Source organism: Saccopteryx leptura, chromosome 1, assembly GCF_036850995.1.
Source record: "Saccopteryx leptura isolate mSacLep1 chromosome 1, mSacLep1_pri_phased_curated, whole genome shotgun sequence".
In the NCBI taxonomy this organism is placed as follows: Eukaryota; Metazoa; Chordata; class Mammalia; order Chiroptera; family Emballonuridae; genus Saccopteryx; species Saccopteryx leptura.
This window is the reverse complement of record NC_089503.1, coordinates 254497734-254520500: the sequence shown is the minus strand read 5'-3', so window position 1 is coordinate 254520500 and position 22767 is coordinate 254497734. Positions and strand designations below refer to the sequence as shown.

The following is a 22767-nucleotide window of genomic DNA, read 5'->3' as shown; positions in this document are numbered from 1 at the left end:
TTTCCCATGTGTAAGATGCACCTTTTTTCAAAAAACTTGGGGTCTAAAAACTGGGTGTGTCTAATACAGTGGTTGTAGTTTTGAAAGAAGTGTGACATTTCAAATGCCATAGATCAGGGGTCCCCAAACTACGGCCTGTAGGCCACATGAGGCCCCCTGAGGCCATTTATCCAGCCCCCGCGACACTTCTGGAAGGGCACCTCTTTCATTAGTGGTCAGTGAGAGAAGCATAGTTCCCATTGAAATATTGGTCAGTTTGTTGATTTAAATTTACTTGTTCTTTATTTTAAATATTGTATTTGTTCCCGTTTTGTTTTTTTACTTTAAAATAAGATATGTGCAGTGTGCATAGGAATTTGTTCATAGTTTTTTTTATAGTCCGGTCCTCCAACGGTCTGAGAGACAGTGAACTGGCCCCCTGTGTAAAAAGTTTGGGGACCCTTGCCATAGATGGAACTGAGGACGAGGCAATATATGAAGACAGTGATTCATCATCAGGCACAGATGAGGGCAAGCTAGTGGATGGGAGTTTTGACAGTGATAAAGAGTTGTATGAATTTTATAATGAATAAAACTTGAGTTCAATAACTTTATGTAATACACTTTTTTTTTCAAATTTCAGGCTCCAAAATTAAGGTGCGTCTTACACATGGGGTCATGTTATACATGAGGAAATACAGTATTTCACTGGCGGGTCTGGAGATGGGCTGCAGGGTCCTTAGCAGGAGGAGCAAGGAGAGAATGACTGCCCCACCCCTGCCACAGGGTCCCTAAGCAGGAATCTGGCTGCCGGGGCTCAGCTAGGGGAATACGAACCAGATGGCACTGGGAGCAGACGGCCCGCAGCTCCTCTCTGAGCTACTGTTTGGGAGACTTCCAAGGACCCAGATGGAGGTCTGGCCCAGCAGCCTCTGTAGTGAGGGAGGAAAGCCCAGCTCAGGCTGATGGGGCACAAAGAAGCCCCGCCCTGCGGGGTCTGGGGAATTGAACCCCTCACTTCCACCTTCCCCAGCCCCCTCTTCAGCGGGTTCTCCATAAGCCTTTCCTGGGCTCTGAGCCTCAGTGTGTTCGTTTGCAGAGTGGACACATGAACAGAGCCTCTGCCTCCTAGGGCAGCTGTGAGCGTGAAAGTTGCTACTGGGGCTTTGGAAGCTGGGGACGAATCAGCCCAGGTCCCGCCCTGCCAGGGAAGGTCATTTTGTGGCCTGTCCTACAAAGAGGAACCGGGTCCTTCCAAGAGGAGAACTAACAAAACCCTGTGGCCAGAGAGGAGGAGAAGAGGAATTCCAACCTCGTTTACCCCACCGGGAGGACCTGGGGGGTGACTCTGCCCTCCGCTGACCTGGGGGGTGTCAAGTTTGGACAATGGGGCTGAGTGCTCAGGGGATCCTCCTGCCTGCACCCCCCACAACTCCTCAAGCCCTGCTCACAATGACTGACCCCAAAATTCCCCTGGGAGCTCCTCCATGGAGACTGAGCCATGAGTTGTCCCTTCATTTGACCCAGGAAGTGACTCATGTCCTTCCTCCCTGGCTCCCATCCCTCTGAGCCCCCCACCCCATCTGGTCTCCCCAGATTATCGGGGTCTGGGCTGCCTTCCCAGCATTTCCAGATCAGCAGGGACTGGACAGCTCCCTGAAGCCCTTACACATCCCCACCTTCTGCCCAGGTCCCCTCCTCCCTCTGCCCCTCCCCTTCTCTTTCTGTTTCTGTTTCTCTGTCTCCCTCTCAATTATCTCTCTGTGTCTCTGTGTACAATCTCTGGTTCTCAGTCCATTTCTAGGAATTCCTTATTTCTCTGTTCTCTCTCTGTCATTGTTTTTCTTAACTTCTGCCTCTCTCTCTATATCTCTCTGTCTTCTCGTCTCTCTCCTCTTAATTTTCTCTCCACCTCTCCATCTCCTTTCTCCCTATTTCTCCTTGCCTGTCTCTCTGGTGTACAGCAAGGAGGTCCCCATCTCTAGAGCCCCTGCTGACTTGAGGAAGACCCCCAGGACATGCCCTGAGAAGGAGGGTGCCCTGAGTGACAGGAACAGCAGGATTGGGGGCTGTGCAGCAGCACCCCCATGAGCCCACAGCATCTTCCTGTGTGCAGGGAGCCAGGGGGTGAAATTTCACTACTGGGGTCCATGCGGTCATCACGGCTGACAGATGTGGGTAAGGTGTGTTTACACCCCTGTTCCTGAGGATTGGTGTGAGGTCAGAGCACCTTAGGTTTGGGGGGATCTGAGAGAATACCTGCTCCAACTCCTTCATTTTTACAAGAAATGATGACAGTAAACACTTTGACACACCAGGCAGTACTTATGTGCTTAATTCGCACATGACTTTAGAAAAGAGATCCCCTCTTCATCCCCATGCTACGGAAAGGGAAACTGAGGCACCTGACCAAGGTCTTGGATTAGAACCGAGGCCACCTGGTTCCCATCTGTTTCCTGAACTGCTGCCCATAAGTCAACAAAAAACAAGACCTCTGCCAGGCTCAGGCCCCGCCCCATCCTTCAGCTTCTGAAACCCACCTTCTGGCTATGGGTGCAGATCCTCTGGCCAGGAGCATTGGAAGCCAGGGAGGTGCCACCTGTGCCCCTCTGCTTGAGTGATGGCCAGAGCCTGGGAGGGGAGAGCAGTCCCCTTTCCTCAGATGTGTCACCTGCAGGTCTCTGTTAACCCTTCTGTGTTCTGTGTCCCCCCACCCTCCATCTCTCTGTTCCAGCGCTGTGTGTCTTGCTGACTCTGTTGGAAGATGGGCTCCAGAACACCAGGGGTGAGTTTCTGGGAGTCCCTCAGCCCACAGCCAGAGCCCCCCAACTCCCCCCCACCCCCCGCCTCTCAACCCAGCCCAGAGAAAGGCTGTTGCAGGGGGAGGCTCAGGGTCACCCCTCCCACCACCCTCCCCAGCCCCTGCCTCAGCCCTCCTCTTCTGACCATGGTCTCGGTCCCCACAGCCTTGGCTCCCACAGCCTGTGCTCCCTGGTGCCCTCCCCACTCCACCTGTGTCAGTGCCTCCGCTTGTCGCTGTCTTCCGGGATTCAGCTCTTCATCTGGGGAGATCCTCACCAGCCCTGTGGAGAGCTGTGAAGGTACAGAGGCTTGGGTGGTGGAGGGCCACATGGACATGTAGACAGTTGTGGGGGCCTCAGCCTTTGCTCTCTGACCGTCATCAAGGACAGAGAAAAGAAAACATGAATATGAAAAGTGAATAAACATGGCTTCTGTAAGACTGGTGGCTGTGGCCATGCAGATTCGCATTGAATTCAGGCAAATGGTAAAGGAACAGCGGAGGTTGGTGAGCCATTCCAATTTATTGGAGGCTCATCAAGACAAGCAAGACAAAAGAAGAAAGAAAAAGGAAAAGAAAAAAAAAATATATATATATATATATATATATACACACAAAAGAAAAGGAAAACCTGCTTTTCACAGTGGAAGGCAAGGGATCAGGAAAACACGTCCGCACCTCTCAGTGGCCTGGGTGATCTCCTCTCCTCGCCCCCTGAGGGGAGCATTTACATCCTTACAACAGTGCTGTCCTGTGCGTGCTCCTGCACTATTGGCACAAATGGCTAGCAGCCAGTAACCCTCAAGCAAGCCTAACACAGCCATTTTCCCCAAGCTTACTAGAGAGAGGAGTTGGGGCTCCAGGAGTCTGGAACCTGTGCCTCAGTTTGCCCTTCCAGGACTGGGGAGAGTGTGCAGCACCTCCACTTAGCACTTCCTCCAGCACCCAAACCCAGGGTGACAGGCAGGAGGCTGAGGAGAGCAGAGCTGACCATGAGCTCCCGGGTGGATGGCTGCTGCAGCGGGCTGCCCCAGAGTCTAGTCCTTCCTGAAAGGCACTGATTAAGCAGCAGGCCCCTTGCTAGGAAGGGTAAGGCTCTCTGCCCTGAGGGCACTCATGTCTTTGGGAGGTGACCCTTTATGCCATGGAGCAGCGTGGCTCCAAATAACGGTGCGGAATTAAGGAAACATACTCATCAAGAAAAAATGGGACCAGGAGGACTCTTCAAATGCTGATGGCAATATCCGAGTGCCCCAGAGCCCCAGTTTGCTTTATTATATAGCCATATGCAAATCAAGAAAGTCCTTGATAGAAAGTTACACATCCGAGGCTAAACCAGGAACTCTCCCAAGGCATAAACAGGATGCATTAGTGAAATCTACCAACATCTGAAACAAACAAAGAGTCAGAGGAAGGGCATGTAAATTGCTTCCAGCAACCCAAGGAAGAAAGTGAAGTGGGTGCAAATACTCAGCACCATAGCCAAATATGGAGATGGAGCGGGGAGAACTTAGCCTTTTGCTAAGCCTCGAATCTACAATAGCTTTCTGCCATTTATGATCCACAACACCTTTACTTCGTTTTGTTCCAGACATCAATGAATGTGCACCACCCTCAACAGTGACCTGTGGAAGATTCGCAGACTGCCAGAACACGGAGGGAAGCTACCACTGCACGTGCACCCGAGGATACAGGCTTGTTTCTGGGGCAGTCAAGTTCCATAATGAGAGTGAAAACACGTGTGAGGGTAAGTGTTAGAATCCATTGGAGTCTGAAAAGACCAGTGTAACAGGCTTTATTGAAAGGAACCTTGCTGGGCTGACTCGTAAGGGACAGTCGCGTGCCAGGCACAGGCTAGGACCATGATGGCGAACCTGTGACACACGTGTCAGCACTGACACATGTAGCCATTTTCGATGACACGTGGCCACATGTGGCTGCATACCAGAGAAGTATGGGGCCGCACGCCAAGAAGTTCGTTTCTTTCTCGGCTCCTGCACGGCCAGGTGCAGTAGCTGAGGATAAAACATTTGCTGTAGTGTACACACTCTGTGCCGGAGGTCTGTAGGCCAAAACAACAGAACTCCAGCACACAGCATCTAGTTCTGGGACTTCCGGTTAGGCCGTTAGGGGATCTTTGACCTCATTTCTGGCTGGCAGAGCAGGAAGCAGCAGAATGCCACAGGGAACACATCTCTGGGGGCCCTGTGATCGCCATTACCAACAACCACATAACCACAGCAACCATCATCCAATCTACTGTTCTGGGGTGTCATGGATTTCTAATTGACCATCATTACTGAGATAAGTGAGGGAGAGGCTGGGAGAGGCGAGGGCCTGTGCTATGGGTGCTATTTCCTGCCATTAGCAAGAGCGGCAGCCATCTTAATTTACATAAGATGCAACTTGCAGAATTTCAAGACAGCATCTGGGCTCAGGTGTTTGTTGACTTGAGGTCAAAGCTTAAGAATCTGGAAAGGTGCTGCTTAGAGCAGTGGTTCTCAACCTTTCTAATGCCATGACCCCGCAATACAGTTCCTCATGTTGTGGTGACCCCAAACCAAAAAAATAATTTTGGTGGCTACTTTATAACTGTAATATATGCATTATGTATTTTCCAATGGCTTTAGGCGACCCCTGTGTTTTGGCCGTTCAATCCCCACCGGGGTCGCGACTCACAGGTTGAGAACTGCTGGCTTAGAGAATCAAGAGGAGTGCCACTACGAACAGAAAATTTGGAGTGCTTAGAACCGATTACTAGACACTTTTAGCACCCTGAAAAATATAGCAATGGCTTTGCTCACAATTTTTCCCTCTACGTACTTTTGTGAGACCTTATTCTCAGCGTTAAATAATATCAAAACCAGCAAAAGAAACAGATTGACAGATGAAGTTAGTAGCGCTTGCTTGGGCTTGAAGTGTACAAAATAATACCAACCTTCAACTGAAGATTTAGCCAATGAAATTCAGCAACAAAAAAGTCACTAATAGGCAGGTTAGTTAAAGAATTCCCCCTCCCCCTCACTTGTCTTAGTTCACAGCACCCCACACAAGTTAAATAATATCAAGGCAACAAAAGAAACTGACTGACAGATGAACAAAGAAGTCACTAAGCAGGTAAGTTAAATAATTACTTTTTGGTTTATTAAATACAGTTATATATTACAGTTATACATTATTGTTATCTATAAATATCGCGAAATTATGGTTTTTTTCTCGAAGTGACACACCACCCGAGTTATGGTCGGTTTTTTGGTGAATTTTGACACACCAAGCTCAAAAGATTGCCCATCACTGGGCTAGGACGTACTTTTCTAAGGGTTAGGGGAGGGGGGGTAGGAAGGGCTGTGGGGCATTAGCCCGATTGGTTGCTGAACAAAGGATGGTCTTTTATGGAAGTTTGAGTATGTTTAACTTCTAGCAGTTTTCAATTATCCAGGACTTCTTGGCTTGTGACGGTCAGACATTCCTTTGTGGTTGGTCATCTGCCACAATCCCTGAAAGGAGACTTACTGGCAGGGTTAAAGAAATGAATCCTAAGATTCCCAACTATTTGATATATTAAAAAAAAGGAAAGAGAGTGTTCCTAGAGAGGCCTCAAGGGGACAGGACGGAGGTCATTATCTTCTGTAACTTCTTCCTGCTGAGTAGGGGCAGTGAGGGTTATGACCTCTCTAAGGATTACTCTCAATGAGGGGTAGAAAGATGCTGTAAAGCCAGAATCCACAGCCAGGAACACTATCACAGCAGCCTGGCCCATGCAGGTTCGCATTGGATTTAGACAGTCGGTAAAGAAACAATGGAGCCAAAAACTGATGAGCCATTATATTTAATCCTAGCTTGCACCCAGCGGGCAAGTAAAAAACACATACTGGGTTCCAAAACCCACTCACATTCAGTGCTAACAAAGCTACTGACTTATCCGAGTTTCCTAGAATCAAAGGTTTCTAGCTCACCAGACTTATTCACCTCTGTTCCCCATCTCCTTCCTTCTCCCTGCACAAACTCTTCCTCTACACAAACTGACTGCTCACTCAACACTCTGCCATCTTGGTTGCTTCTCCTGGCCTACTCCATGTGGCCTCTCTCTGCTCTCTGCTCTCTGCTCTCTGCTGTCTCCCCTAATGCTAATCTCAGGAACCAAGAGTGCAAGCTCCCGTTCTGTCCCCATTTTATAGTGTAGAAATCAAAACCTCTAATCCAATATACAAAATAGGGAAGTCTCTAATACAAAGTCACTTCTCTGAGGCATGATTGATTGGATTGTACCACTCCACATCAAAAAGGGTGGGAAAGGCTTAATCCCAAAACCAAGCCCCAGGCTACAACGATCCTGTCTGCCCACAGCCTGCCCCCAACACACATTAATATCACCTGGGCAACGGCCTCCACGTGGGCAGCGCCATCTTTAACAAAGTGAGCATAATATATTTAATCTGCCCAACAGTGATGGCTTCTTGTCAGGTAGGGGTGTATTTATAGGGTTCCAGATTTTTCTGTTTCATGAGGGCAGGTTTCAGGGTCGGTGTGTAAGGTTAGGTAGATTTTTCCAGTTTTCTGATTGGCGAAGGTCTGCATGTGGTTCTGTAAGAAACTAGTTAACAAACATAAGAGGCAGAGTCCAAAAGTTAGAAAAATAAATAGGAGAGTGAGTGGACCAATGAAAGGCAATAGTCAAGACACCCAGTTTGTGCAAAACCACTGATTCCATGACTCGGTTTGTTTTTTATGAATTCGCTGGACTTCAGAGAGAGAGAGAGAGAGAGAGAATAAGACTGGGCAGTGGCCAGTCCCCCTTCCCCTAGACTTATTTTTATAGAAATTTTTAAAGCAACAAGAAGAAGGATTACCTGGACAGCTCATTTGGTCCTTAGATTGACGGGTAGTGTACTAGGAACTGATAGAGGCTCATGGCGTGGGATTAGGTTGATATTTGGGGTGAAATAGACAAGGGTACAGGTTTCTGTCCAATTAGTAGGGAGACATATATAGGTGTTGGTCCCACACAAGTAGAAAGCCCCTGATTGGATGATACAGGATGAGAGGTGGATAGAGAATTGATGGACAAAGGGTTGGTTTCGTCTGTCCGACTCTGAACTCCAGATGGTCAAGGTGGAGGAAAGTGCAGCCCTGACTGGGGGTAGGGGGAGACATGGCTAAAGACCTGCTTTGAGCATTGCAACCATGTGGTAGGGGTAGTGAGCCAGGGATATAGCTGTGTGGTGGGATAGGAGCATTTCTGTTGTGAATCTGTAAGAGTAGGGGGTCCTGTGAATCGAACAGGATTAGAAAATAATCTGTTTTTGGAGAAACTTGATAGTTGACTCTATGATTGTGATGTTTTTGGGAAATTGGATAGTTATTGTTGTGTTGTAGAGGTTAGATGGAGGTGACCCATTGGGACAGTACCTTGAGCAGTAAAGCATAAAGGGGCAGCTGAAAGCAGGGGAGTATTCAGGGTGACTGGTCCCCGAGTGAGGGGAATTTGGGGTTTTAATTTTTTTTTTTTTAATTTTGTAGAGGAGGAGATTTATTAAATATGCTGGCCACATATGGCTGACATGGGGCATCTGCAGGCCCAAATCATGCAGTGCCAAAAATAGTTTAGGGGCTATTTATATACCCTTGCTCAAACAAGGGTGGGAGAGAATGACATCATGGTATGAGCTGACAACATTTGTTTAGGGGATACACAGAAACATTAAGACTCTTAAGGTAACACAATCAAAGATATTTACAAATCTTTCAGGATTCAACTTCCCTCACTAACTTAGAGGTATTTTACCCTCACAGTTCCAGGAAGGGGGAGGAACTACAATCAATGCAAGGTGGTATGTAAATGCTGCCTCCTATTGGCCCTGGCTGGTTGGCTCAGCGGTAGAGCATCGGCCTGGCGTGCGGGGGACCTGGGTTCGATTCCCGGCCATTGCACATAGGAGAAGCGCCCATTTGCTTCTCCACCCCCCCTCCTTCCTCTCTGTCTCTCTCTTCCCCTCCCGCAGCCAAGGCTCCATTGGAGCAAAGATGGCCCAGGCGCTGGGGATGGCTCCTTGGCCGCTGCCCCAGGTGCTAGAGTGGCTCTGTTCGCGGCAGAGTGATGCCCCGGAGGGGCAGAGCATCGCCCCCTGGTGGGCAGAGCGTCGCCCCTGGTGGGCGTTCTGGGTGGATCCTGGTCGGGCGCATGCGGGAGTCTGTCTGACTGTCTCTGCCCATTTCCAGCTTCAGAAAAATACAAAAAAAAAAAATGCTGCCTCCTATTGAAAGAGAAGAAGTTTCTAGGCCAACCTTCATTTTACATTTAAAACTGAATGACCCATTGTTCTTGCAAGCCAGAAACTTCTACATTCTTCTCCCTCCCCTCCCTATAGGAGGGATGGGACAGGAAAGCCTGATAGGAAAGCCTGACCTTTCCTCCCAGAATATCAATATCAATTTTCAGTTTTTTGGTACCTTACAACAACCCCACTGGTTCTATTTCCTAAGTCAAATCCTTGACTTAATTTATTGAAGAGTATAAGGCTGCTGTCTAGGGATATTAACTTATGACATGTAACAGATATTTAACAGACAGGAACAAACCTTGCTATAAAATTGATTAAACATGGTACAAGACAATATTAAAGTAAGAGGACTAGTTGCCGCAGACAATAGGATTGTTAGCTAGGGTGACTAATTAAACATTCTTTGAAACCCAGTTTTCTTACTGTTCAAATTCTTTTTTTCTCTGTACAAATCTCCTACAACTTACATAAACCCTCAGCTTTCATGAACTTTCTTATCCAGAAATAACTGGTTTTCATAACAACTTGCTTTTTCCGTTTTCTTTCAAAAGTATTTCCATACCTTATACCTTCTATTATCAAAACCATACAATTCCTTTCTAGTCAGAACTCTTGATTTAAAAATCTTTAACCTTTAGTGACAATTGAGATGACTTTCCTTTTACTCTAGTTTCCCTTTTCCCAAAGTCTGATTAAAAGAGTCCTTAGTTTCTTTCACCATACATAGACCAACCAGCTTCTGGTTTGTGGTTGGAGTAAGACATGCTGTCTTTCTAGTTTAGCAGCAGTGGGAGTTGTCAGGATCACGGTGTGTGGACCTGTCCACATGAAAGTCAGTCCTTGGGTGATGTACTGCTGGAAGCGCCTCTTGGACAGTCTTTGAACAGTTTTCTGAGTAACCTGTAAATCTTGTAAGTAGTTAGGGAAAGGGTGGTTACATTCCTACACTTTGCAGCTAGAGTCCTAGTGACCACTGCTTCTAGCTGGAATTAGCAGCAGGTCCCAGCCTACAATAGGCATGGGGCATTGAGACAAGAGGAATAAAGGAGACACTATACATTAAATAAAGCAACAAAATCAGACTGTCAATACCCACAGTAGAGATTTTCGAGGGATAAATAAAACTCAAATATTCAGGCAAGGCATAGTAGATGGCCCTTGTGTTTACAAGAAATGACATCAGTTTATCTGCTACTTGGAAGAAATACCTTAGGCTCGTGAACGATGTCCTCGGGCCTTCAGTGGCAATTCCCAGCATGCTGGGCAAGGTCAGGTCACAGGTATCTGGAGCAGGGCTAGAAGAGACTGAACCCTCCCTCCATGGAGCAAGGGGGCAGCTTACCTTCTCATGTCCCTCTTTCCACAGCAAAGATGTGCCTCTTGGTGGGGCTGAGAAGCCTCATAGGCTTCAGTTCAATGACCTTTCTTTCCACTCGGGAGCAGGGCCCTGATGGAATTCTATGAAGCCTGTTAGGGCACTGGAGCCTTTAAGAGTGTATGCCAAAAGCTGGTATTTCTTGACCTCTTTTGGGCCTTATTTGACTTTTCTGTTACTCCCTTGGCCACTATAAACCTTAAAAGCCATGCTCAGAAGATCTTACTGAGGGGCTTGACTAAGAGAGCAAAATTGGGGATACAGTGTCTAAAAAGCTTATTAGAACAAGGAAAGAAAGGATTTGATTTGTGGTGGTAGGTGGTTGGAGACTGTGGAGGGTCTGAGTTCGATCTAGGGTGAGACCTCAGGTGGTAGGGATTAAGGTGATGCTCAGATAGACTATGGACTAAGATTGAAGTTGAACCTTAGCAGAGAAGACACGATATCCCTTCATGGTGAGGAAGTTAAGAAGGGTGGCAGTGTGTTTTCTTGAGGCAGGCAGGGAGGGGCTGCAGAGGAGTAGGTTATTTACATATTGTAAGAGAGTACTAGTTTTGAGATTGCATGCTGTTAAATCCTGAGCTAGTGCCTGCTAAAACAGGTGTGGGCTGTTCCTGAACCCCTGAGGCAAGACAGTCCACGTAAGTTGCTGGGCTGCATTAGTGTCCAGGTCAGTCCAAGTAACGGCAACCAGAAAGTAAGAGTCAGGGTGTAGAGGAATGGTAAAGAAGGCATTCTTGAGGTCTAGGACCATAAAGTGAGTGGTGTTTGAGGGAATGTGTGACAGTAACCTGTAGAGATTAGGGACTACTGGATGGAGGGGAACTACTGCCTCATTGATTAGGTGTAAGTCTTGTATGAGGTGATAAGCCCCTGAAGGTTTTCAAACAGGAAGGATGGAGGTATTGCAGGGAGAGTCCATGGGGATGAGTAAACCTTGATTTAAGAAGCGGGTAATTATTGGCTTAAGGCCTTAGAAACAGACACAATTACAGATTAAACAAAGATTTTACATATAAATTATAAATTAAATTTAAATAAGTGTGCTTTACTTGTTTCAGTTAAAATTATATTAGAGATATTTTTTTATAAACAAAGAGACAAAACAGAGTATTTACTCACACTGCTCAATAGACAACTCTGCCTTTTTAAGCTTTTTGAGATAGCAGGGAGTTGTCAGCATAGAGGGGAAAAAGAGAGGAAACAGATGGATGGACAGTGTGAACAGATGGATGGAAAGAAGGAGGGTCAGAATCTGCAGGAGGAGGAGGAGGAGGAGGTTGAAGTGCTTGTCGTGGTGCCACGTGGTCAGAGGAGTCAAAAAGATTAGAGCCTGTGAGGAGAAGGGAGAGGATGAGGGGGAGAAAGGCACAGTTGCCTGTGGGGGGAGGAGAGGGGAAATAGGAGTGGAAGGCACAGTCGCAGTCTCTGAGGAGGGGGAAGGGGATGAGGAGGAGAGAGGCAGAGCCGGGCCTCTAAGGAAGGGGGAATGGACAGAAAAGAGAAAGGCACCACCACAGCCTGTGAGGGGGAAGGAGGGGTTGAAGAAGAGAAGGGCATTTGCAAGTGAATGAGAAACAGGATTCACGAAGGGAGGGGGCTTTCTAGAGGGAAGAGACTTGAGTGAAGAGGTCCGAAGAGGGACCAGAGAGGGGTCCCAAGAGAGGAATGCCCCCGGGGATGAGGAAGGAGGGGGAGAGAGTTGGGAGTCCACGGAGAAGGAAAGATTAGGAGCGGAGGTTTTAGGTGAGGTTTCTTTGGCCAAAAACAGCCTGTGTGTAGAACAGGCGGCACAGAGATTAAGGACAGGAGCAAAGGTAGAATAAAGCCTGCACATAAGGAATCTCTGAGGCCTTCCCAGTCCGGTGGCAGAAATTATTTAGGTCCTGGAGGATGTTAATATCAAAAGTTCCATTTTTGGGCCAGTAGGAGCCATTATCTAGTCTGTACTGAGGCCATGCTGTGTTACAGAAGAAGATTAATTTTTTTTGGTTTGAGATCTGAGAGACCGAGTTTGGTGAGGGTTTTTTAAGAAGTATCCAAAGAAGTAGTCTCTGTGGGTCAGGACCGGGAGGAGCCCATGTGGGCGGAGAATAGAGAAAGAGAAGAGCGTCCTCTGACTCTTTCAACTATCCTTTATACTGAACGTGGAAAACGAGAAGGCCGACCGTCACCGGGAGTCTCGCTTTCAAGAGACTGGAGCAACCTGGATAGGCGCCTAGACTTTCAGAGAAGTCCGGTTACAGTCTGCCCAGAGTAGAGACCTCCCAATTAGAGACCCCGAGAGGAGAGAGAGTGAGGGTGAGTGATGAATAGGGGCCTACCGGAGATGGGAAAGAGCAGAAATTCCTTACCTTCTGGTCCAGCAGGGGTTTGAGACAGGGTCGGGTAGCCGGCCAATCAACCTACGTTCACACAACCAAACAGAATTAGGGAGTAAGTCCGGGATGAGCAGCCACTGCCCACAGATTCCCTGGTAGTGAGTTTGGCTGGTGGAAGGGATCGTCCAGTCATCTGATACCCTGTCCTGGGTTTCGGCACCAAATGTTAGAATCCATCAGAATCCGAAAAGACCTTTATTGAAAGAAAGAGAGGAACCCTGCCGGAGTGATTCATAAGGGAGAGTCTCACGCCAGGCACAGGCTAGGATGTGCTTTTTTAAGGGTTAGGGGAGGGGAAGTAGGAAGGGTTGTGGGGCATTAGCCCAACTGGCTGCTGGACAAAGGATGGTCTTTTACAGAAGTTTGAGTATGTTTAACTTCTAGCAGTTTTCGATTATCCAGGACTTCTTGGCTTGTGATGTCAGACATTCCTTTGCGGTTGGTCATCTGCCACAAGCCCTGAAACGAGACTTACTGGCAGAGTTAAAGAAATGAAACCTAAAAGTAAGATGACCCGCATCTTCCATCTCCCTGTAATGCCAGTGGCCATGGCCATGCAGGTTCACATTGCATTCGGGCAGGTGGTAAAGGAACTGTGGAGCTGGAGGATTGTGGCCATTCTGTTTAGTACAGTCTCACAACAGCAGATGAGCAAGCAGGCAGTGCAAAACTGCTTCCCTCTCTCACTCCAGGCTCATAGCCAAAACAGGCTGGTCAGAATACCCCTTCTCTGGCAAACAATAGCAAACAGTTGCTAGATTATGAAAAGGCTCCTCTTCATGGAGGCCGGCAATCCACAATTTGCAATCTGCCGCCCTGAGGGCAAGCACCACTGCCTTCCATAGACTATACACACATGGCACTGCCCCCATACAAGCAAGCAAACCTAAAAATACTTGTTACAGACTTGTTTGCCCAACATTCCACCCCTTTAAAGTTGCTCATTTCACAATCTACACCACAGGTATCCTTCTTTGAGGAATGAGGTACAATATGTTATATAAACTGTAGCAACAGCACAAGTTATACAATTGCAACAATTACAAAGATGCCCTTCACAATGTCTCACTGAGCACTCTGCCCAAGGCATAAACTGGAGGCCTGTCTCTAGCTCCCTACTCCATGGTAGGTAGGAGGGCCTGTATATTCCAGGGCTGTGTCCATGGAAACCTTAAAGCAGGCGTCCCCAAACTGCGGCCCCCTGAGGCCATTTATCCGGCCCCCCGCTGCACTTCCAGAAGGGGCACTTCTTCCTTTGGTGGTCAGTGAGAGGAGCACTGTATGTGGCGGCCCTCCAACGGTCTGAGGGTCAGTGAACTGGCCCCCTGTGTAAAAAGTTTGGGGACCCCTGCCTTAAAGTGTTCTTGGTGTGTCTCTCCAGCTGGATGAGAGCAGCTTCCCAGTGCAGTAGGGCCTCCACTAGAGCTGCCCCCCATCAGGGTCTCTCATACTGTCCAAAAGCGTCATGTCCATTCAACAAGGGAGCCGATGCCCCTCCTCAGGTTGCAGTCCAAGAGTCTATCACACCTCTCAGTGATCAGTCCACTTAGTGCAAATCACCAAGGTAAAGGTCCATTACAGGCAACTTGGTTCAAACAGGGACTCAGGCCTCTCCCCTCATCCCTGCCATCATGGCATCTCTAAAGATGCTACCCAAGGAGGAGCATGTGGCAACAGTGGCCAACCTCTCCACCTCTGCTCCGGAGAGCATGATGCCTTCCACTCCTACGTCCCATAATCGCAGCAACCAGGCTACCAGGAGAGGAACTCTTTGCTGCTGGGTTTTACCTTCTGGACAACCACTGGTCAAGTTCTGAGTGTGTGGGCGAAAGCTTCAGCCTGAGCCTCTTCATCCTAGACGAGGAGCTGGAAATGCCTGCTCCCAGCGACTCAGAGCCACCTCACTGGCACAGATGCTGCTTGCTCCTTTGGTGACCATTTAGGTTTCTGTGGCTGCTGGCTGTCAGCCAAAAGCTGAAATCCAAGCTCTTTAACCTGCAGTCGTTCCTCTAACAACTTCCGGTGCCAATGTTCAGCTTCCAGGGCAAACTACAACTCACAAACCCATTCAGCTTCCTTCTCCAGAGACTGTTTCAGTTCAGGCATCGTTGGTGCTCAGCTTGCCTCGCACTCTGCAACTCTCGAACCTGGTTGGCCTCCTTCTGCAGTTTTCGCTCCAGTTCAAGCCATTGGTGCCACTCAGGCTGCAGCTCATCCGGGAGCTTTTGACCTCGGGCAGCTTCTCACACAAATTTCTGATCTCCTCTTGCAGAGTAGTAAAAGTCACTTAGCCCACAGCCCCTAAAAGGAGTGCCATGGAGAACCATACACTGGGGAGCAATGACCACTCCCCTATCCCTCTCCTCAAGGGTGTCAGTGGCTCCATACTGAACTGATCTGAGTCCTACCAGCACACCAGATGTAAGGCCAGTGGCCACCACCATGACCAGCCAATCTCATTGGATTTGGGCAGACAGTAAAGGAACTGTGGAGCCAGAAAATGGTTGGCCATTCCATTTATTAAAATTTCATAATGGTGGAAGAGCAAACAGGCAGGGAAGACCACTTCCCTTTCTCTCAGGACTCCCAAACTCCTCAGCACTCCCCAGCCAAACAGGCTAGACAGAAATACCCCTTCTCCAGCAAACAATAGCAAACAATGGTTCCTCCCCATGGAGGTAGGCAATCCACAATTTGCACTCTGCCACCCTGAGGGCAAGCACCCACAGCCTTCCACAGACTACAAACACATGGCGCTGCCCCAATACAAGCGAGAAAACCTAAAAACATTTGTTACAAACTTGTTTGCCCAACACCTGGTTTTGCTACCCGATGGCTTGTGTATGTGACATTGGCCAGGACACTTATTCAGAAATCACTGGTAATGTTCGAGAAGTGATAGTATTGTTATTTTGTGTATTTATTTATTTTTTTAATAAAAAAAGAGTGCCTATTTTTTACAGATGAAAAGAAAAGTAGCTTTACCTGACCAGTGGTGACGCAGTGGGTAGAGCATCAACCTTTGACACTGAGGTCCCAGGTTCGAAACCCCAAAGTTGTCAGCTTGAGCACAGTGAGCCAGCTTGAGCATGGGATCATAGACATGACCACATGGTCACTGGCTTGAAGCCCAAGGTCACTGGCTTGAGCAAGGGTGTAAAGCCAGTAGCCACGGCCACCATCACAACCGCCTGCCCCATGCAGGTTCGCATTTGATTTGGACAGACAGTAATGAAACAACAGAACCAAGAACTGGTGGGCCATTAGCTTTAATCCTAGCTTGCACCCAGCAGACAAGCAATACACACAGTGGGAAGACACTTCCCTTTCCATTCAGTGTTCCCAAAGCCACTGACTTATCCAAGTTCCCTAGAATCAAAGGTTTCTAGCTCACCAGCCTTATTCACCTCTGTTCCCCATCTCCTTCAGCACTCCGCCATCTTGGCTGCCTCTCCTCTCCTCCATGTGGCCTTTCTCTGCTCTCCTTTCTCTGCTCTCTCCTCTAATGCTAATCTCAGGAACCGAGAGAGCAAGCTCTTGGTCTGCCCCCATTTTATAGTGTAGAAATCAAAACCTTTAATCTAATATACAAACAAGGAAGTCTCTGATACAAAGTCACTTATCTGAGGCATAATGAGATTCCTCATGAGAGTGCACCACCCCACATCATGCAATCAGTCAAGGGTGTGGGGAAAAGCTTAGTCTTAAAACTAAGCCTTAGGCTATAACCACCCTGCGTGCTTACAGCCTGTTCGCATGCCCAATGCAAACTATAAGTGAGCAAACATATATATCATTATTTACAAACTTATTTGACCAACAAAGGGGTCACTGGCTTGGTTAGAGCCCCCTAGTCAAGGCATGTATGAGAAGAAATCAATGAATAACTAAAGTACTGCAACTATGAGTTGATGTCCCTTATCTCTCCTTTCCTGTTTGTCTGTTTCTCTCTCTCTCTCATGAGCTCACTAAAAAAAAGAAGAAGAAGAAAGAAAAGTAGCTTTGTCTTTTGTTAACTGTATGACCTTGGACATGTTCTTCATCTCTGCTGCAAACCGGCATGGCTAGTAATTCCAGGTCCTCAGTGGAAATGGCATGGAATTAAGGCAATCCAAGAATTTTACCAAGGGCAAAAAACCCCCACCATATATAACATCTTAACTTTACACAAAACAAAGGATAGAAGAAACTTGCCTCCAGTCTTTCCAGGGGACATGGGGAGTAGGATGAGTATAAACAATCCAGCACCACAGCTTAACAGTCTTTTGCAACTTAACAGAACAAGTAAGGTGGGAATTGGGCAGACTATCAGCTTACTGCCAGTTCCCCAAAAATCTAAACTGCAAAAACCCTGTTGGCTTTTCAGTCCCCAACACCTATCTGTGCCTCAGTTTACCCATCTGTAAAATGGAGTGACAATGGTGCTTACCTCACTTAGTTCTAATTGCTGGGAAGGTATATGACATCAGAGAGCACAACACAGTGGTGGCTGCTGGGTTTTTAGATTGTAATCATTATGACCTAACAGCCCCTCTCCAGGATGGACACCCCGGGGGACAGTGCCCCAGGGTGGCTGCTCAGAGAACAGCTGGCCCAGTGCATCTCCTCACCAGGGACCCAGGAGGAGCCAGTCTTCCATGCATCACTCAGCTTTGCTCCATTCCAGGTGGAGCAGGCGGGCAGGGAAGGGGCTTCCGGCATCCACAGGGGCAGATGGGGCCATCAGTGGTCAGGCAGAAGCCGGGACTCATCCAGAGAAAGGGGTTAGTGCAGAATACAGAGAGGGGAGGAGGAATATGAGCTGAGGATCCTGGGGGCTCTAAGCAGGGTCCACAGCCCTGCCCTGCTGTGGAGAGGAGAGCCTGATGCCAGAATCCCAGCCCCTTCCCTCCTGCCCTGTGTAAAGAGGAACCCAGCTTTTGCACACTGCTGGCCTTGTTCACACATGTATTCTCATCACTTTCTGACAGACCAGGAGATGCCTTCACGGGGATCAGAAGACAAACCTCTACCAGCCAAGGCCACATGGCTGGATGTGAGCCTACTGTTCATCATAGCCTGGCAACCACTGTCCAGGTGGTCCTGCCCTATCTAGCATCATTTTCCATTTCTGTGTCCCTGCCTCAAAGCCTTGCCCTCCAGGGTTCAGGTTCAGGGGTGGTTCTCAGTCTATCTCCATAGGCTGGAGTCTCAGAATTAGCCTGGACATGAGAGCGCTATCTCACCAGAATAACCAGGATTCCAAGGAGAACTCAGCCAACAGGACCTCCCTGGGGGATCAGGACAAAGGCCACCAAAATTAGCCCTGCTCAGGAAATACAGTATTTCTCCTGCTCTTGGTTCCAGGAAGGCCCATTCGGGCCTTTGCCCAAGTCCTCAGGCTGGGACACAGGTGGCAGCAATGTCCCTGCTCTAGCTGGGAGTGGCCCGGGAGTCTGAGGGGATCAGAGCTGGCAGGGAGGACTTGAGCTGCTCTGGCCACATCTGGACAACAGGGCATAGAGGCTAGGCCACCATGCTTACCCATAGGACACTTCCATGTGGATTAGAAAAAGCACCCACTCACCTGGGAGGAGATGATGGGGCCTTCCAGATGCTTCTATGCCAGGAAACATGGCTGACTCCCATCCCTGAAGGCTGTCCACAGTGGCAGGCGTCCACCGCTCTCTCCTTCCCATTGCAGAAGTGGACAAATGTCAGCTGAACCCCAGAATCTGTAAAGGGCACAGCATCTGTGTCAACACCCAGGGCAGCTACACCTGCAAGTGCCCGCCCGGGTTGGAGATGAGCCCAGAGGACCCGAAGCTGTGCAAAGGTAGAGCCCCCGCTGCGCGGCTGGACTAGAGCTGGGGAAGGAGCCGAGGCAAGTCCTGCAGCCGAGGGGGCGGGAGAAGATTCTCAGCTCCCCAGATGCCAAGGGCCTGCCAAGGCCTTGCCCAGGGATGCACCTCCCTGGAAGGTCCTGCCACAGAGCAGGGAGGTGGCAGGGACTTCTGGGCCTGGGGTTTACTTGTGGAGCCCCTGAGAGCACCCCCAGACCCTTCCCCTTCCTCATCTGTCACAGGCTAGCAGAGGGGGTGACTTCCGGTTCCCAGAAAGGGAACCTGTGCCAGGGCCCAGGAAAGAGTAGGCAGGAGTCCTTGGTCAGGAGGTCCAGCCCCCATGACTCAGCTTCCTCCTGGATTTGCCACCTATAAACTGGGACAATGGTCCCTGCCATGTCCGTCTTGCAGGGAGTCCACCATAAGGGGCTTTGAGGGTGAAGCTGAAGGTCACCAGGTGGTGGCATGTGTACTAAAGGTGGGGTCCTTCGTGCTGGACAGTAAGAAGTGGTGCAGTGAGTGGAGGGAGGGCCTGACGCTCTGGCTTTGTCCTCAGATGTGAACGAATGTACCTCGGGGCAAAGCTCCTGCCACAAATCCACCCACTGCCTCAACTCTGTGGGCAGCTATAAGTGCTGCTGCCGCCCTGGCTGGAAGCCGGTTCCTGGGTCCCCCAATGGCCCAAGCAGCACCGTCTGTGAAGGTTCGAAGTTCCCTCCCATAAATGTACCACATCTTCATTATTTTGATGAGCCATCTTAAAGGAAGCGGCTGCACTGAGCTTTGGCAGAGAACAGGTGGCAGCACTTTCAGCGATGGTGTGTCCTCTGCAGGCCGTGAGGAGCGGGGGCCTGGGCCGGGCAGGGCTCACCTTCTGGTTCTGTTCTAATAAGGGCAGGGTGCCGCTCTGGGTGGCATCGGTGCCACAGCCCACAGCATCAACACGTGGAGAGCTATGAGTGTTGCAGCCTTCCCGGTTAAAGGTCCATCACAGGACCCCACAGTCCATCCTGCACCACATGTTAGGGGACACAGTGTGGGGATGACACCTGCACACCCACAGTCCTGCCCTGTTTATGTTGTGGGGATGCTCTGAGATTATGGTGCTTTTACAGTGAAAAACATCATCACAGATTTGTGTCCTGGTGGGCTAGGTGGCTGGTAAGCAGGGCGTAGTGGGGGTGTCCTCAGTGTGAACACTAGGGGATTTGAGAGAAGGGGCAGGAAGGATGAGTGCAGTGAGTGGAGGGAGGGGCTGACGCTCTGGCTTTGTCCTCAGATGTGAATGAATGTACCTCAGGGCAAAGCCCCTGCCACAAATCCACCCACTGCCTCAACTCTGAGCAGCTATGAGTGCCACTGCTGCCCTGGCTGGAAGCCAGTTCCTGGGTCCCCCAATGGCCCAAAAGGCACTGCCTGTGAAGGTTCAGAGCTCAGATCCCACACCCCAAAAGGCTCACAGCTCAAACCATCTCATGACATACTCAGTGGCACCTACACAAACCCAGCAGAATGAATTCTGGGTACCCTGCTGGGCCAGCCTTTATTTAATTCCTTGAAGCTAAATGGGAATAGACCTGGGGAATCCCGAGGAAGGAGCTGGGGTATCAAGATAACGGCTACTGGAGGACCGCAGGCAGTAGCTAAGTAACTAATGGGGAGTGAGGTATTGAAACACCTCACACCCTGTGCATCTATCTGTATGGGGCTCACCTGACATATATCCACCACTCAGGGATGTGCATTCACCAGGTGGCATCACTTCCATCCAAAGGGTGAGGGGTAGGGGGCACTAACACAGGGAAGTGGGAGGAGCACGGAGAGGAGAGAGGCCTGATCCAGCCGGGACAGGCAGAGTCTGACTCCTTCTTCATGTCCCCAGATGTGGACGAGTGCAGCTCCGGGAAGCATCAATGTGACAACTCCACCTTCTGCAACAACACTCTGGGCTCATACACATGCCTCTGCCGCCCAGGCTGGGTGCCCAAATCTGGATTCCGGAATAATCAAAGGACTACCCAATGTGAAGGTACCCAGCCTGACCTGTCCCTAGACCCTGCCTCCAGAACACAGACTCTCACACCTAATGAATGGCTGTTCTGTTCCCTGCAGAGATCTCCTTCCCCACCTGGACCCCACCCCCTGGAGTCAAGAGCCAGGTGAGTGACTCCAGGAGGCACTACAAGGCAAAAATCCCTCCACGTTGCCCACTGTTCAGACATTTCTTCCACATGTTCCCCCGCTGATATGTGAAGCTCTCTGACCCCCTTGCCTCCTGTCTCCCCAGAGTCTCTCCCTCTTCTTTGAAAGAGTTCAGGAGCTGGGCAGAGACTTCATGTCTGCCTCAGCTAAGGACACCATTGAGGTAAGAACAGGTCCCCAGGGAGGCAGGTGGAGGCATCCCATAGAGCAGTTGAACTTCGTGGATTAGTGTGCAGGCCGCACAAAATTGTTCGGCGGGCCGCATGCGGCCCGCGGGCCGCGAGTTTGAGACCCCTGCCATAGAGGCCTGGGGAAGCCTTGGTCTGGGAGGAGACAGACCCCAATGCAGTGGTGCCCTTTTCTGGGGTTCACCTCTCCCAGAATGGATGGAAAGAGCAAACAGGTATTTGTACCCACTGTTAGAATCCACCTACTAACACCTTTTCTCCTGTTCCTGGCTATTAAGTTTACATTGTCCTTGATATTCATGAACAGGGTTGACCTCTGAGGGACTGGTTTGCACAGGCAAAGGCCCAGGGAATTCCATCCGGAGCCATCTTTACCCTGGATGGAATAGACAGGCTCTAGGATCTGTTCTCTGCATCTGAGTGGGTGGGTCTTCCTGATGCTTCCCTGGTGCAAGACCCACTGGGTCTGTGTCCCCATCTCCCCAGGGCATCATACAGGTGGTGGATGACCTTCTGGAGACTCCGGGGGACCTGGATAAGCTGCCCCACTCAGAGCAGCATTGTGTGGCCATTAACCTGCTCACTGGCCAGGAGCACATCCTGAGAGAGCTGAGCAGGGCCCTGCCCAATGGGCCATTGACCTTCAATACAAGTGCAGGAACAGGTGAGTAAGCCAGTCTGCCCCAGGCTCTGCTCTGCCTGCTCCCTGACTCATTCCAGTTCCATTTTCGCTAGAGCTGAGTGATCACACTTGTGTCTCTGTGTTACTATCATAAACATCTCAAAATAAAAGGTAAAAAAGAAGTTTAAAAAATTATAAATAATATACATTTTCATTGTAATGTAAATTGTCAGCAAATGAAATAATTATAATGAAGCATTCAAGATAAAATAGAAATGGCTTCAAAAGAAAGCAAATTGTTAAATTTGGAAGAATATAATTTCAAATTATTTATTATTTAAGTGATTTGTTCCATTGAGGTAAATTTCACATGACATAAAATCCACCATTTTAACCAAAGTTTACAATTCAGTGGTGTTTAGTACTTTCACAGAGTTGTACTCATGCCTCTATTCCTAAAACATTTTCATCACCTCAGAAGTGAACATTGTACTCACTAAGCAGTTATTTCTAATTTCTCCCTCCCTCAGCCCCTGGTAAGCACTTATCTGTTTCTGTCTCTGGTGTTGCCCATTCTGTACATTTCACATAAATAGAACCACACAATATGTGTGACATTACAGTCCAGCTCTTTTCCCCCCGGGCATAATGTTTTCAAGTTTCACCATGTGATAACATATATCATAGTTCATTCCTTTTTATGGTTGAATCATATTCCATTGCATGGCTACACTATCTTTTGTTTATCCATTCATACATTTATGGACATTGGATTGTTCTTACCCTTTAACTGTTGTGAGTAGACTTACTGTGAATATTGGTGTACACATTTTTGTTTAAATAACTGTTTCACTTCTTTGTGTCCATACATAGGAGTCAAATTGCTCAGTGATATGGTACTTGTATGTTCAACATTTAGGAACCATCAAACTATTTTTTCCAAAATGCTGCACCATTGTACATGCCACTCACCCAGCCCCAGCAATGTACAAGGGTTCCACTCTTCACATCCTCAGAAAGATTGGCTACTTTCAATTTGTTTTGGATTTATTTTAGGCTTTTTAGTGTGTCAGGTGACAACTCATTATGGTTTTGATTTGCATTTCCTTAATGACTA

The 22767-nt window shown here is 48.8% G+C and overlaps 1 protein-coding gene across 1 annotated transcript in view; it reads left to right on the top strand.

The window, feature by feature from the left end:
• The window catches only part of LOC136379563 (adhesion G protein-coupled receptor E2-like), a 54820-nt gene that overhangs the window by 5083 nt on the left and 26970 nt on the right, over positions 1 to 22767 (top strand). The window contains 9 exon segments of the mRNA XM_066346931.1: positions 2714 to 2764; positions 2946 to 3080; positions 4371 to 4526; positions 19195 to 19341; positions 19918 to 19981; positions 19983 to 20062; positions 20751 to 20797; positions 20926 to 21003; positions 21515 to 21692. Of these exon segments, the coding sequence (XP_066203028.1) occupies positions 2714 to 2764; positions 2946 to 3080; positions 4371 to 4526; positions 19195 to 19341; positions 19918 to 19981; positions 19983 to 20062; positions 20751 to 20797; positions 20926 to 21003; positions 21515 to 21692 (936 nt within the window).